The following is a 16,734-nucleotide window of genomic DNA, read 5'->3' as shown; positions in this document are numbered from 1 at the left end:
CTCTCTCTCTCTCTCTCTATATATATATATATATATATATATATATATATATATATATATAGAGAGAGAGAGAGAGAGAGAGAGAGAGAGAGAGAGAGAAACATGAGTCTATACCACACTATATATATATATATATATATATATATATATCTTCTTGAGGCTTCATGGTACATGCAAATTTTGCAGTCCGTGAGGGAATATGTTTTGGAAATAAACTGAGATGGAGCAAGAGACATGTTTTTTGCCGCAATTGAACACTCACAAAAGGAAGACACATAAAGACAACACGTAACACTCCTTTTGTGAGTGTTCAATTGCGGCAAAAAGACATGTCTTTTAGCAAGCACCAACTAGGCCAACAAGCAGTTCTGTTGCAAAATATAGATAAGCATTGCAAAGTATGCACCCACCAGATCAATAGCACATTCTTATGGCGATAACACATATGGCAGAACCATGACAGAAGAGCATCACGCAAAGTGAAATTTGATGAAATATACAGTAGGCACCCAAAGTATGGAGTTATCACAGCGTTCTATAGACTTCTTTTTCCATTTCTCTCTCTCTCTCTCTCTCTCTCTCTCTCTCTCTCTCTCTCTCTCTCTCTCTGCTGCTGCTGCTGCTGCTGTTGTGAACTTCAGGGATTGCAAAGATTACAATGCATTTACAAAAGGCCATGGCAGCATCCTTTTTACCACCCATGTGTTGGAGAGAAAAAGAGGCACGGAGCATAGTAGGAAGCAATTTACCTTGAGCAGTGACTTTGTAGAAATGGTAGACACATCCCGAAAAAGGGCAGGGATCAATCTATGGTATTCCTGGTTGGCTCCACCAGAGGGCACCACAACAACGTGGTCCTTGGAAGACTTGGCCAGGAAGCAGCGATGGCAAGACACGGGTGCTATGGACAGCTCCTGATTCATGGCACCCTGCATAGCCCCTCCAAAGCTCATACCAGCAGCATATCACACAATGAGCACAAGTGGCTGCAAGGCAACAGCTAAAATGTTTTGTTGGAACTAATCCCTGCATATGCAAATGTGTTTTGACTTTACGTACCACTTTTATAGTACCTTTACCTGGTTCCTACCACATTCCGGCTCGATTTGCAGCGATGCAGAGCCCTACAAGATTGAAGCCAGAGAAACCTTGCTTGAGCCGAAAGTTAATATGCTCCCAGACTGTGACGTAATAGTTCTGCGAAAACCCGCAAGGTAGAGAGAGAAGTACATAATAAAGAAAAAATGAGACATAATTGAAGGAGTCATGTGACCAGAATCAAGTTGCATTTTGGTTGCTTTGCAAACTGAAAAGTGAGAGCACCTCTGAGAACACTCTGAATGAACCAGGCGAATGTATTCTGAGCACTTGATTTCAACCAGGCAAATGTAAAGTGCCCCGTCAAAGAGCTAGAAAGTAACCAGTCGTATGTACAGTTGGTAAGAACAGAGGGCAGTGCCTCCTATTCAATAACAAATTTTGACTATCCCTGCAAAGAAGAATCAATTGAAAAATACACCTTTATTATAGCTGCTAAAGTGCCTACTGGTGGGCAAACAAACAGAGTCCTTTATTTCTGCATTTGATGTGTTTGTTTTTAATTTGGGTGTTATCTTTAAAGGCAAAAACTGGAGATGAATCAGGGGTATTTGTTGGCTGACAGTCCAAAGTTCAGGATTTTCCTGGTAACTTTACCAAACTATTTACAGAGGCAACCGCCTACTTATGGACACGAACTTTCTATTTAAACAAGCAAAATCACTCACAGGAATAGATAATGATAATAAGAGCAGCTCGCAAGTCATGTGACAAGCTTATCTATAAAAATCGTTGTTGGCAAGCACCATTTGTACTTTTAAGGAAACCCTATAAACAAGGAGAACAAATAGAAACGTGCTAGGCAATCAAATGTTTATTTTATCTTCTGCACTTTCTTTAACGAGAAAAAAAAAGCCCTAATAGTAGTGCCCACAGGCATGCTTCAGAAGAGGTGTGACAATTTTCATTATCTTACAAACTCTTGTTGACATTTCTGTGTTTATGTATTGGACCTGTCAGGCCTTTGAATGTACCTTAGTTAGGAAAACATCCTCTCAACATCACAGCGACAGTTCGCAATGCAGAACAACATCAGTGTTGCATTCGCTAGGCTGCGTAGCAGGCAGTGGCGATCTGACAGCAGGCCAGTACATAAATGTTGTTCTTGGGGCTTCATTCAAGCAGGTGTTTTTTACCACAAGTTAAAACACACACAAAAGAAAGGCACATAGAAGACAACACGGACAACACATTCTACAAGGTATTAGACAGTTATAGTATAGCATACACAACTATAGTGTACACTATGCGCTATAGTATAGCGAATGCTAAGCAGCGCACATTTGTTACAGTTTTAGTTGTCCTGCAATACCTTCAGATCTCAGAGGCCATATGCCATTGTTGTGGCTATCTCCCGACTGTAGCAATAGGTGGTGCTGACATCTCGAAAACTCCACAAGGTTATCCATAATACTGTCGTCAAAGCGGTCTGAGACTAAGCGAAAGCTGTCTGCACAGTCATTTGCTACAAACGAAGTGAATTTTACAAAATAACGCCAAATTCAATTCGAAGCGGACAACCGGGACCACCTCCATGTCTTCCGCAAACTATGCGAACCATGCAAAGATGCTAATGCTAAATCTGAGAAATAATGTGCATACGCTATATGCTATGGGTACGTATACACTATGGGTAGCGTTTTGCACATGCGCAGTAACGACTCGCTATATTATAGCGTATGCTAAACTAAAGCTGTCTATTGTTTAAACAAATACTTTAGAGAATGTACATCAGTACTGAAGTAGTTCAATAGAGGGATGTAGTGAATGAATGACTGTACTGGTTGTTCTGAAAGGGATCCAAAAGCGTGTGAGTTGGCATACAGTAAGCTGACTGTTGTCCTTATCATTTACATTTCACTGCAATGCACTGGCCTATTGAAACGCCCTGCTATTGCCCAGCAGAATTACTCCCGATTTCTTTATTTTATTTTTTCTCTATGCGAATGCACTAGGGGCACAACTCCAGGTCAAGTGAGACTCCCTCATTCGTTTCCAACACAGAATGGTGGCACAGAGAGAAGACGCGGCCTTCAGATAACTGCATTTCTACTTGCCCTTTATAAATGGATGCGACTTCAAGGTGAAATCAAGTTTACCTTGCTTTTGTAAAAGTTGTTCAAGGTGCAAAAGCCTGGAATTTTCAGGTTTTACCCTAAAATGAAGTATCCTACTTATATACCAAGAATCTCGCTCCTAGAAGTAAAAAAAATTGACCTCAATTGTGGGGTTCTACATGCTAAAACCATGATCTGCTTATGAGGCACGCTGTAGTAGGGGACTCCAGATTAATTCTGACCACCTGAGGTTCTTTAATATGCACCTAAATTAAGTGAACGGGTGTCTTTGCATTTCGCCCCCATCGAAATGCGGCTGCCGTGGCCAAGGTTTGATCCCACAACCTCGTGCTTAGCAGTGCAACACCACAGTCACTAAGCAACCACGGCAGGTGGGCTCCCAGAAGTCAAGGAGCTGTCAAGACTGAATAATGTTTAAGAGTACTAAGGTAACACAGCTAGGGGTTTGTCACTTGTGCCAGCTTGTTTTATGCCAGCTTGTTTGTACTAAACCTTTATACTGACAAAATGCTAAATCACTTTACTGCCACAAGTCTCAGAAAATGAATGTGTTGTTGCTTGAATGACTACATGAAAAAATAGCATATACAGGTAGTACTAGTTTGTCTTGTTTGATGTCACGTATATCATCAAAACTACATTCAGTACTAGATGTTAATGTGCAAAAACAAACAGTTCATTGCTTTGCAGTATAAGCTCTTTTCATAGAACAGTATACTACACAAAGGTAAGACTGTACATTTCAGTTTAGATATCCCTTTATTGCAAGGCCCAAACAGAGAGGTGTGCAAACCAGCCACTGTGACCAATGTTGACATTTTAGATAAATGGCCTATTCTTAAAGCCATTCATAGAATGCAGTTTGTAAAAGAAAACTAATTCCTTTTGTTAGATGGAAGCATAATTAAGATTTTCTCTAACAATTTGCCCTACCAACCTTTCATGCTGGGAGATCTAAAGCTCAATCGAAATAGCTAGCCACAAGTCATAAGATTCCATTCTGAGGTAAATATCATGGGTGGAAATCATGGTTCAATGACTTGGCTATCACTGACATGAGCATGTTGGTTGTGCAGTCTCAGCACATTTTTAGGGGAGCATGTGCTTTAAAGTGAGAGTAAAGCAGAAGCTAATTGTGAACATAGCTCAATCCACTTCAGGATGTTAGTGTCAAGGTTCAGCTGACTAAGTTTATAAAGTAGATGTGTATGACAGACCTTATCAAATGCTTTAGCAAAGTCTAAAAAAAAATTCAATCTGCAAATGACGACCGATAGAGAATACGATGCAATTTCTGTGTAAATATTGCAAGCTGAGTTTCACATGAAAATGTTTTTCTAAATCCATGCTGAGCTGGTGTGAGAAATGCATTGGATTCCAGGAAATTAACAAGATGTTTGAAAATTATATGTTCGAGCAATTTACAGCAAGTGCTTGAGAGTGAGATGGGCGATAATTAGCTGTTAAATTTTTGTTACCTGATTTATACAGTGGAACCCCCTTCCCGATTTTCCATTGGCTAGGTTGAGTAGATGTATCCAGTGATTGCTGAAAAAGTTTTGTTAGTATAACCGAACTAATGGCGTTGGTATTTTAAAGAAATTTTGAGTTAATAGAGTCTTAACCAGGCGATGAGTGTTGGTATAGGGAATCAATTAGTTTCGCCACACCAGTCGTATCCACAATCACTGGAGGCATAACTACATAATTGTACTGGCAAGTAGGAGGTAGGCGGTCATTGTAGGGGAAAGAAAAATTTTGCATAGATGCATCATTAAGGGTGGCAACGCACTGCTCCTTAGGTATAAAAGGATGTCCAATGGGTCTTCCAGGGTTAGGCGTTCATCATGCAAGGGGTTGATTACACCCCAAAACTTTTTAACGTTAGTCTTTAACATTGATGGAAGTATGTCAGATAGAAAGTTAGATTTATCATTCTTTAGTGCTGTTAGGTACGTGTCAAATGTGGGCTTATAAGCAGTCCAGCGTGTGACAGTTGGCGAGTGTTTTGCAGAGTGATATAGGCATTTCTTATGGTTACATAGGCGCTTAAGATGGGTATTGTACCAAGGAGAATCAGAATTGTAGGTAATGATGCAAGATTTCCATCTCGCATCACTTCAGTTAGTTAACTTTTCAGTTAGTTCCTGAACTTTAGTGGTGAACATGTCCCAATTGTCCAATTTGTCAATTTTCAAAATTCGGTAGGAAATTGTTGCAAAATGCAGTTAATTCATTATTTATGGCGGTAAAGTTAGCATTTCTGTAAATATGTATAGTTTTCCTGATTTTATGTCATTTGGGGGTTAAAGCGTTCTTTGAAAATGCAAGTAGGCAATGATCGCTTATACCAGGTAGGTGTGTAATCTCCGAGATTGTATCAGGGTGGGATGTCAAAACAAGGTCAAGGGTGCTTACGGCATTAGAAGCTACACATGCAGGTTGTGTTACTAGTTGTGACAATGAAGAAACTGCGCACAAGTCTAAATACTCCTTAGCTTGTGATGAAAAAGGAGAGAGTGAAGAAGGTTGATCGTTCCAGGTTATATTTGAAAGATTAAAATCGACCAGAAGAAGTATGGGAGATGAAGGAAATTGCGTGCGAACAAGGTTTATACTGTCATGTAGGTCATGGAAAAACGTAGGTTGTGCAGAGGGTGAGCGATAACACATCCCTATGATGAATCTTTTGTGACCAAGAGTTAGGGAAACCCATACAGCCTCTAGATCTTCACTCATACAGACAAGAGAAGACAGATTGTCATTTGAAATTGCCAAAAGGACGCCACCTACACTGCATGCAGTACGATCGCAGCGATAAACACGAAATTGCACAGTGCCGTGAAACACTTCTGTGTCAGTGACATGCGCAGGCAACCATGTTTCAGTAAGCGTAATGATTTTTGCAGAACATGTGTCAATTGCAGAAGATAAAGAATCGTATTTGTTGGAGGTGCTTCTGACGTTAGAATATAAAGCTGAAACTTCAGTAAATGAAGAAAATGAACCACTGCCCCTCACACTTTCCTAGATCTGAGGAAGTAGCGGAACAGGATAAGCATGCACTACACTATCACTATGTTGCTTGAGTTCTTCAATTTGATCTGAATTGGCATTGTCATAGGTGGACAGTTTTCATTTTTCTGGGAGGGGGGGCCCAACCAGCTTTTCGAAACCCTCCCCTTCCACACACACACACATATATTTTTTTTTTTCTTGCACTTGAACAAACTTCGTGTGACCTCAAAGAATTGAGCGCTGAAGTGACTGCATTATACGAGTATATACAAGACCTCATAGTAGGAGACAATTCACTTTCACAGCCCGAGTCCTCTTGTTGGTGTAATCTTCCTTCATGAAATTGTTGCATACTTGACTATCAATAATACTGCATCGCATTTCGGGCGAAACTGCGGTCTCTCTCTCTCTCTCTCTCTCTCTCTCTCTCTCTCTCTCTGTTTGTTTGTTTGTTTGTTTGTTTGTTTGTTTGTTTGTTTGTTTGTTTGTGAGTCGGAGTAGTATAAGCGCTGTTGCATAAGACTGCTGTTGATTCTGATTCAGAGTGATTCCGACTTGTCCTCATTTCGGTTACTGAGTGAATTATACAATGTTCCCCAACTATCATGCACCAAGACTTTAAAAAAGAGCAGTCACATTACTCGAAGAAAACCTAGTGCATATTCTTTCCAGTGCAGTGGAGTAGCTGCCAGTAATTCTTTCGTTATTGAGAGTTCATTCAGTAATTGCAATTAAGTATCTAACTTGAGAGTACTTTCCTAATTTTCAAAGTGTCAATAAGGAATTTGTAGGCACCCCTAAAGGACATCTAAAAGCGGTGTTTTCAGCAATGTACTAATTGCATACAGTTTCCAAATGGCAAAGAAACCTCATGAAATATGAAAAATACCATGTGAGTGCACTCCCACCCACATGATAAAGCAGCGCCCTCAATTAAGCTGATTGAAAGCAACTGCATTGCCTGTCACAAATCCAAAGAGACAGCGCATCACCTTGATAATGGTACGGAAGGAGCACTGACAGCAGGTTTCACGGCTTAGCAGCTATTCCTTCCTGTCATTTCTACGTCACACTTATTAGCCGTCTCTCAAGGCAGACTGATCACATTGATAACAAAAGCACATTGATAATGCAGCCAAAGCGCCGCTCTGACCACGCATGAAAAGTGAAAAGCAATGTAATAGGCATAGAATGTTTCAAAATCCTGGCTTTGCTCACACCGCATCGAAAGAGTGCGCGCGAAGCTATATTTCGTGCCAAAAACTTGCTTTGGCTCAAAGCCAAATTAAAGTGACCATTATATTTTTCATGAAAGTGTATACTTACTGCAAAAACAGGTTCGTGTGAAAAAATAAAAGCGAAATAAGTAGACAGCAAAGCGACCAACGTGTAGAGAAAAGGTAAAACCAGTGCGTTCAAGAAAGTAAATATACCACTTCTAAATGAGCCGAACTGGCAATCAGGATATCTGCACACAAAAAAAAAAAAGAAAACATCAGATTTCAGTGAGCCCTTATTATCTGTGAATACGTAAGCTCCATTGAACACCAGCCTAGAGGATGTGTTCGAATAGGCCTCCTTTTCCAGCTACGCCGTACTGTGTCCATTTTATCATATATTCAGGGGCTTCTTGATGACCGATGCCGAAATTCTACGGCAGACATCTGTTATCCTTGCCTTGAACTAATCTGACGTCCGTCTCGATCATGTAAGCACATCTTTCACATAACCCCAAAGAAAGAAATCGAGTGGAGAGAGGTCAGGTGGCCTAGCCAACCAATTTACAGGCCCATGCCTTCCAATCTATTGCGCATGAAAAGTCGCATCCAGCCAGTTTCGTGCTCAGCTGCTGCTGTGTGCAGGTGCCCCATCTTGCTGATACTACAGAAGCGAGAGACGTGACAGCGGGACTTCGCTGGGAAACTCATCCACCACTCCTTCAAGGATTTAGTTCACGTAACGCTGTCCAGTCAGTGTGTGATCGAAGAAGATGGGACCGATATAGCAGCAGCGTAAATTCCGAACTACACATTAAGCGACCATTGGTGCTGGTGCCGATTGTGCTTTACCCAGTGTAGATTGGAGACCCTCAAATAGTGTGCATTATGCAAATTTACCCATGCATTTCTGAGAAAATTGGCTTCATCTATGCACATGATGTTGCTCAAAAAGTCCGCTGATTCTAAGGACCCAATTTGAGAAATCTAGATGATTCTACAGGTCCCTATCTTATAAGCATTTGCTGGTTAAGGTAGTATGGGTGAAAGGCCGTCATTTAGGATCCTCCAAGCTGATGACTTCGACATTGGTACCTGGGCGGCTATGTCCCGCACACTAGCAGGAGGGTTTGAGGCCATAAGTGCTAGAACATCCGTGCATAGGCTAGGACTCAAAGATGGAGTCCTCCGCCACTGTTTCTTGAAGCTTCCGGTTTGTCTCAGGTTTTCATAATTTCTGATGATAGTCGATGCGTTTGGTCAACTGCCACGCTTCCATGACTGATATATATATAAGCGGCCTTCCTCTTGTTGCCATTTGCAGATCCCAAGGCAAGGATCATGTTTACCTTCTGCTCATTAAAGAAACACATGGCTACTGGGATGAAGCAAAACACACCTTCAAATCTTTGCACCGATGTTGTCAGTTTGCTTTTGTGGTGATAAGTTTTGTGACAAAAAAAAACATCCATGCACTTTATCTATGCCAAAACAACAGCTATCACAGCTTGTTTCCAACTAACATCAAATGCGACATGTTATGATTATTCAAAAGAATAGCGCAAAGTAGCAGGGACAATGACAGAGAATACGACAGGACGAGCGCTAAACATCAACTGGTTTGTTACTGCGAACGAAGGTACATATATACATTTCGTTGGTGCATGCGCACACAGTGTTAAAAAAGTACAATCTCATTCTAATCAAAATGTGGCAGACTGTTCTGTAAGTACATTTTTTCTTTTTTGGACAAGGCAAGTGAGGCCGTGCTGACACAGTTATCACCTTCCCTGTCAATGTGATATGCCTCAGAAATCTCGCGCCCCCACCTTGTGCCTCCCCTACCAAGCACACGCGTGGTGTCAAACGCAGGCACGCACCCGCATCGCTTACAGTGCATGGCCAAATGGCCGCCCCCCGCTAATGAATCAACCAGCGTTCGGTGCTCTCGTAGCCGTTCATTTAGGCAGCGGCCAGTCTGCCCCACGTAGCATCTACCGCATGAGAGAGGTATGCGGTATACGACCCCCAACAATGCAGGGTACAAACATGCATGCATGTTTTATGGCGCAGACCGGTTTTTTCTTCTCGTTTACAGCTTTGCACATGCGCACCAGCTTTTCGGGGGCAGTGAACATCACGTCCACACCGCACTTCTCTCCAACTTTTCTCAGCCGGTGCGATAGCTGGTGCACGTACGGTATAGCTGTACATTTCAGCTTCTTGCAGCTTTTTTCGCCTGCTACGCCAGGGCGTCCACCTGCTCTGATTTCTTTCAGGAGGCATTCCGCCACAGCTGTCACGATCTCTTTCGGAAAACCTGCATTCTGCAACCGGAGCACTTGCTTCTGCAAGCTGACCTCAATTTTATGGTGGCAGGACTTTTCGAGAGCACCACGCAGGCAATTTTTTGCAATGCCCCTCTTAACCAATTTTGAGTGAGCCGAATTGTATGCTAGAATTTCCTTTTTTGTGCGAGGCTGATACGACCAGCAGATGTGCCCTGTGCCAAAGTGCAAACACAGCTCGAGGAATTGGAGACATCCGTTCATCGGCACTTCATGCGTGAACCTTAATTTGCCAGAACAATCACCGAAAATTTCTAAAACACTTTTTACAACCTGAGGTTTGTCGCTCTCGTTTTCAACATTCACAAACACAATAAAATCATCGACATATCTAAAACACTTCACAACGCGTTTTTCCTGTTTTATGCGCGCTGCCACGCGCTTGTCAAATTGGCCTAAAAAAAATTTCACTAAGTATAGGAGCTATGCAGGAGCCAATGCAAATACCATCTTTCTGCACGAACAACTTGTCGTTAAAACAAATGTAGGTGGAAGAGAGGTAGCACTCAACTAATGCTACAAAGTCGTTTACGGAAACCCCGCTACTATTTTGGAACTCGACAGCCCCCCAGTTTTCAATCCACTCTTTTACTGCGTCTAACAACTCTGTTTGGGGAATGGAATAAAAGAGCTCCTCAATATCAACTGAAAAGGCAAAATTGGCTTGTGAAGCACCATCTTGCTCACCCAAAAATTCAATCACATCCTTTGAGTTGCTCACACGAAAAGGATCTTCTACGTCTATTTGGCTAAGATGCTTTTTTAGGTATTTTGATACCAGACCTTGCCAGGCTTCTTTCTCGGATACAATTGCTCTGAGAGGCATGCCTTCCTTGTGGGTTTTTGCAGAAAAAAATACGTTCAGCCCCGGCATATTCGCCGCTTTTACAGACTTGTGTAGTCCTGTCAAATTGATCTGTTCACACAGTTTTAGTGCCTCTGCCTTAACTTTCCTGCCAGATCTTTCCAGGGGAACAAAATTCTTTTCAATCGCCTGCTTAGCTTTTTCATGATACATCGTTTTGGGCAACACGACGAAACCACCCTCCTTATCAGCAGTCAGCAAAGAGAGATTATTCTTCCTAAGGTAATGAATGGTTTTGATCACCGCTAGTGTTGCCCCAAGTGAGCATGGTTTCCTGCTTGTCAGGCAGTCGACACCTTCAGAAATACATCTAGCTTTCTCTTCTGCATCTGCACATTGCCCAACTTTCCTAACCATAGTAAGGAGCCCGATCGGTGTCTCGTTAACCTCATTACAAAATTTAGGCCCACAGCTCAAAACCCTTTCAACATTTTCTGGGAGACCACATTCCGCTAAACACAACACTTTTTTCTTGTGAACATCTTGGGAATCCTCTTTTGCTTTTTTCCAAGCACACAAAGATGGCAGGCCAGAAGACCACAGAAACTCGGTAACATTAGCTGCCTCCCTAGCCCAAGTCCTCATCAAGGCGTCACAGGTTACCTGGCAGCTTGTCCTAGTCGCGGCATGCACACGTAGGCACGAGTGGAAATACCGGATGTGTCTCCAGAGTTCGGCACGGAAGATCTTGGTGATTCTTCGAGTATGTCGCACGGACGCTTGGCAGGGATGGAACAAGGCTTGCACATCTGGCGGTACCAGTCCATTCTTCAGGGCGAAGGATAGCACTCTTGCCCGATAGGTGGTTACTGCTATTAGGTTCACGTATGTAACTGAGGGGAGGCACAAGGTGGGGGCGCGAGATTTCTGAGGCATATCACATTGACAGGGAAGGTGATAACTGTGTCAGCACGGCCTCACTTGCCTTGTCCAAAAAAGAAAAAATGTACTTACAGAACAGTCTGCCACATTTTGATTAGAATGAGATTGTACTTTTTTAACACTGTGTGCGCATGCACCAACGAAATGTATATATGTACCTTCGTTCGCAGTAACAAACCAGTTGATGTTTAGCGCTCGTCCTGTCGTATTCTCTGTCATTGTCCCTGCTACTTTGCGCTATTCTTTTGAATAATCATGACACACCAACTAGCCCAGCTTTCTGCTTTGATAGCGACATGTTACTTCTGCCAGTGCGCGGCAGATAAGGCACCAGCTCGATCACCATGTATTTCTTTATTTTCATTATTTTGTTCTGGATAACTCAAAGGCAGCCTGTTCGAGGGCACTGCTTTACGATCCAGGTGGGAATGCAGTCCCGTGGTATTCTCCATATTTTGCAGGGTTTACTTATCAGTCGGAAAAAAAAATTTTACGCAATTAGTACGTTGCTGAAAATACCGCAGTTAGATATCTTTTGGCTGTGCCTTCAAATGCCTCATTGACACTTTGATAATTAGGTCAGTATGTCTCGAGTTAGATCTTTAATGAGAATTACCTAATTAGATCTCAGTAAAGAAAAAAATTACTGGCAGCTACTCCACTGTACTGTAAACAATATGCACTAGGCTTTCTTCGAGTAATGCATTGCTCTTTTCTTTAAATCTTGGTGCATGATAGTTAATTGGGACCCCCTGTATATATTTATGACCTTTGCATGCAAATGACGATGTTTCCATCCCTAATAAATGTTGCAAATTATTAGAAATTTTTTTTTTGATGAGTCATTAGCATTGCTTACTGGAAAGAGAAGCAATACTGAAACACACAACTTTCACGTGCATTTCCCGCACCATTGATAAAAGACTGCTGAGGGGGCCACTGAAGTCTATAGGTTTTTCCCATGGTCAAAAAAGCATGCTAAGTAATTTGAAGCATGGTGAACATACAGCAACATATTCATTCTCAAGGCATAGGCTATCCATACCTTTAGAAATGATTTTTAATTGGCTACCTCCATCTCTTTCTCAAATATAATAAACTTTGTCCTGCGTGTATATTTAAATATATTGTTTGCGTGCATGCTGTTCACAGTGGTTATTTAAAACAATGTTGAAGCAAGCCAACATTGATGCAGTAAGCTATTAGACCCAGTAAATTTCAAGTGAAAAGGTCGATGAAAGTCAAAGTAAACCTCAAATTATGTGAGTGACAAAGCTCTGGTAATGGCACTTAAGGTGTGTGGGGGTGGGGGGAGGGGGGCTTCGGAAGCGCCCGGAGGGGCACAGCCTCACCCCCCTGAAAACTCTGGAGGCGGCTCGGAGCCCCCTCGTAGTCGGCGCCTATGGGCATTGTACACATATGATTTTCCGTTTAGGATTAACTTATCATATCGCAATTTGAAAGGTTCAGAAGAGGCTTAGCTCTTACTGAATGCTGTCAGTTCTCTTCGCGCAATTCGTGTAACAACGGAAAACTCTTCACTTTGATGTTCTTATGCTTGAATTGGCTGCGCAGAGACAGTAGTTTTCTTTGGTTTTGAAGTTTGTGAACTTCACAATAACAGGACGGGATTTCTTATGTGACAGATGGCTGGATTAGGAGCAAATACAATGCCACAGTAGCTTTCACGTGTTGCTACACTACAATTCTTTATTTCGAAGAACCGAAATATGCCTTACTTGATTTTACTAACTTCTTGATCTAACAAAATAATTTGAGCGTGGTCATCGCTTTGTTAAATCGACTTTCAACTGTAAGATGCTCATGTATAGCAGACTGAACAGCTTTGACCGCAACACAGTACACGGCCATACTTTTGTAGGCATCTGCTCTTGCAGACTGGTACAACCAAATTTGGAAAGTGTCTTAGTGCTGAGTCTATATCTGAGGATGTCCGTGGTCCATGAAGTTAACAAAATTTACTTGTTCTCTCTATGTGTACACATGCACAAGTTGGCAATTCCATTGTTTGCCAACTAATCGTTTCACCCCATTTATTGAAAACAGCTCCTAGAACTGTGACAAACTAATATGTTCATTGCTGATATGCTACGAAGTTTTTCACCATACAGTTGAAGAAGTTAATCCTCATGTGATTTGTACACACATTAAAACTCAGCTTCGTTTTTCCCGAATGTACTTAAATTTCTTGCGATAAAAATATTGCAAAATGTTAGTTGTCTTGTTTTGATTTCTTTCTCTTTCAAAATATCCTTTACACATTCTGATTCGAGTTACTTCAATTGTGCCCGCTGAAGATAATATAGCAATTATCATGGCCGTATATGCAAAAGCACAACTCGTATATGTAGTGGGATGTTCATGGAAGTGTAGTTTACAGTATATGCGTAAACACTGGATAAAAAAAGCGTTCAATGTGCGCACACTAAACTCGCCATACAGTTATCAGTGTACCGCGCCATATTAAAGATTACGCCAAGACAAAAGAAAATGACCTATCTTCTCTGGTTAGACACGTAATGTTTTGCTCACAGTATATAAAAAGGACATTTATTGGTGCTAAGAACCTGTTCACCTCGAACAACCTCACGAACAAGCAAGCTTATACAGAGCTGCGCCAAGAACGTCAACTGTTGAAGGGCACACAAGATCGACATTTGAAGCACGCCAACCTATATTGGATGCATACGCCCCGATGCACATTTGCATCTACAACTACGCATATCACAAACATCTTGGCACTTACCTTGCTATCAGAGCCATTGCGAGTGGAAAGCATTTTTCACGACAGAGGGGTGGGAGGGAAGCAGTCTGTTTTGGACAAAAGCCAGTAACGCCGCTTTTTCATTTATGAAGCGGGTCCCGGTGGAGTCCGAAAATTCTTTAGAGCCATTCTTCGGATCCAGTGGCCCCGATTTTTGGCAATTTGAAGAAGCCCCAGAGCACAACAGGCGACGAAAATCGAAGCAAGCCAGCCCTACCACTGCACTTTATACAGTCCGTCCTCAGGTAATGTGGGAAGCCTAAATAGACATGAATAAGCATTCTTCGGCGCCATCTTCGACTGAAGGACAATATTTATGACGCCTACAGCACTCACTTACACACAAGTTAAACCGAGTTTTTGCAAAGGTCACAACTGTTGCAAGGAACGGCGATGCCTTCGGTTTCGTTACATCGTCGCAGCAACGGGAACGGGCGGCGAGCATCATAAACAGTAGCACATGGTTGCCTGCACAGTCTAAGGCTGTTCGCAGGCGCCAGCAGCGGAACCGAAAATCATGAGTCTCTGGAAAATGGTACGTGTACTAGCTCTTTAGCCTGCCCTGCGAGCGTAAAATGTTAGCAGAAAGCAGGTATTGCGCTGACACAAGCCAACGGCGTCGTTGTAGAGTTCATCAATGCGCCGTGTGCATGGAAACGCATTGACAGGTCTGCGTCTCATGCGCACTGGTTATGAATTGTTTGTAGTTTATTTTTTTCTGTCGTGGGCTTTTGTTAGGAGTGGCACTGCTCGTTTGACAGTTTAAAGGTGTGATGAGGTGACGCTAAGCATATTTTTTTTAAGTTCATGGCTTCATATAGAGCACAATAGGAATTGAAACAAGTTTTGATAGACACAACTTCCAAGAAGTAAAACGAGACGTTGTCACTAAACATATTCAAGCCGGTAGCACTAAAGTTAATTGTTAAAAAGAAAAGAAATATACACCATGCTCGTGAATAACTCGATTATCACTTGAAAGCTTGTTTCACTGCCTACATATAATTATGCAGGAGAAGCCCGCGTTCAGGTCAACGGCAATTTCTCTTTAATATATCTATTTATGTACGCACCCTTTGTTCTTGTTTTCAATATACATATTTCAGCCAGTAGCGCTGAATTGTAATAAAATTTGAACTGTATTCATGATACACCGTTATCGTAAGTAGGTTAATTAACACTTGAAAGATATATGCTTCAATTGATGCAGCGCCTATTCGATTTGTCGTCCCGGTCTGTCTATAGAATGCACGAGACGCCGCATACGCAACGCTCATTGGCTGAAAGCACCGCCTCGGGCATTCTGAGACTGCCTGGGACGAATAATCGAAGAGGCCCACTGCCTAGATAACGTGCAGAAGAAGCCCACATCATGTGCAGAGTTCAGCTAGGAAGGTGGTAATTTTACAGCGAAGCTGTTTGTGGCTAAGGTTCCGTGCATTTTTGTTCGGCGTGTGCAAAACCCGTGGGCCGATCCAGGAGATAGTGAAATAACGGGCCGACCCGCGGCGGAAATGAATTAAGCAGGCTTATAAACACTCCGCCAAATTACAAAAATGAGTTTAATAGTCTGGGTCCAAATAGAACCTGTCAGATATTAATTTAAGCTCATAAGAACAGATACTATAGACCAAAGTGTGCTAGAATACGGTTGAGTGGGACGAGAGGCTGTGGCGCCGCATGCTTTGCCGTGAGGCGCGCAAGGACGAACAGAGTGTCTAGCAAGTTGACGTTTCCAAATTCCCTGAGTTTTCCAGGCTTTCCCTGAGTGTCTTTGTAAGGTTCCCTGAGTGACCCACAACTAATTGTTTTGTGTCAAGTCGGGCTGACACCATGTCACCCAATGCACTAGCTGTCACTCGACAAATTAAGCATGTTAAAAAAATAAAGAAAACGATCTTAGTCCAGTTTGAATACTAAGGATCGAGTAGTGTTTATTTTATTCGAAAAGAAAACAGAAGTGAGGGGTAGTGAAATGCACAGCAAATAAAAGCTATTCGAAAAAAAAGTGATAAAGCCCATTGCAAATCGAGTCAAACATTCTCAAATACAAATACAAAAGAGTTGCATACCGAAGCAAATATTTTTCGCATATGAGCTATTTCTATCAACTGATAGCAAGCTCATTAATTGGTATGAAGCCAGAACTTAGCGACAGGTGAGATTCTCGCGCAACAGCTGGTAAATAAGTCAAGCTCAACTATCCTGACATACTCTCAGCCCGCGCACAACGCCTCAGCTGTTGCGTTTAATTGCTTTAAAGAGTTTATTTTGGTTGGAATACGGGACAAATGCATCTCGGTGCCAGCCAACACTTCTTTTTTTTTTGAGTTCAAGCTTTTTCAAAGAAGCGGCTGCACACTTCCTTTCCCATTATTCATTCCTCAATGCATATGTCCTTTGTGTTCTCGTCCTGCTTCCGCCGCGCGTTCGCCCCACAGAC

At 42.2% G+C, this 16,734-nt stretch overlaps 1 protein-coding gene and 1 pseudogene across 2 annotated transcripts in view; both read right to left on the bottom strand.

The window, feature by feature from the left end:
• LOC126541820 (uncharacterized) overlaps positions 1 to 14,727 on the bottom strand; it is a 74,077-nt gene extending 59,350 nt beyond the window's left edge. For both annotated transcript variants that reach the window (XM_055076951.1, XM_050188766.2), the window contains exons 1-2: positions 14,274 to 14,727; positions 750 to 929 (exon numbers count right to left, since the gene is read on the bottom strand). In XM_055076951.1, the coding sequence (XP_054932926.1) occupies positions 750 to 929; positions 14,274 to 14,306 (213 nt within the window). In that variant the 5' untranslated portion in view covers positions 14,307 to 14,727. The remainder of the gene's footprint in view (positions 1 to 749; positions 930 to 14,273) is intronic.
• A 1,024-nt stretch (positions 14,728 to 15,751) lies between these two features.
• LOC126542108 (U2 spliceosomal RNA) lies at positions 15,752 to 15,956 on the bottom strand (annotated as a pseudogene).
• Positions 15,957 to 16,734: the final 778 nt, after the last annotated feature.

This window comes from Dermacentor andersoni, chromosome 2 (assembly GCF_023375885.2).
Source record: "Dermacentor andersoni chromosome 2, qqDerAnde1_hic_scaffold, whole genome shotgun sequence".
Taxonomy (NCBI): domain Eukaryota; kingdom Metazoa; phylum Arthropoda; class Arachnida; order Ixodida; family Ixodidae; genus Dermacentor; species Dermacentor andersoni.
This window is presented reverse-complemented; position numbering and strand designations above follow the sequence as displayed.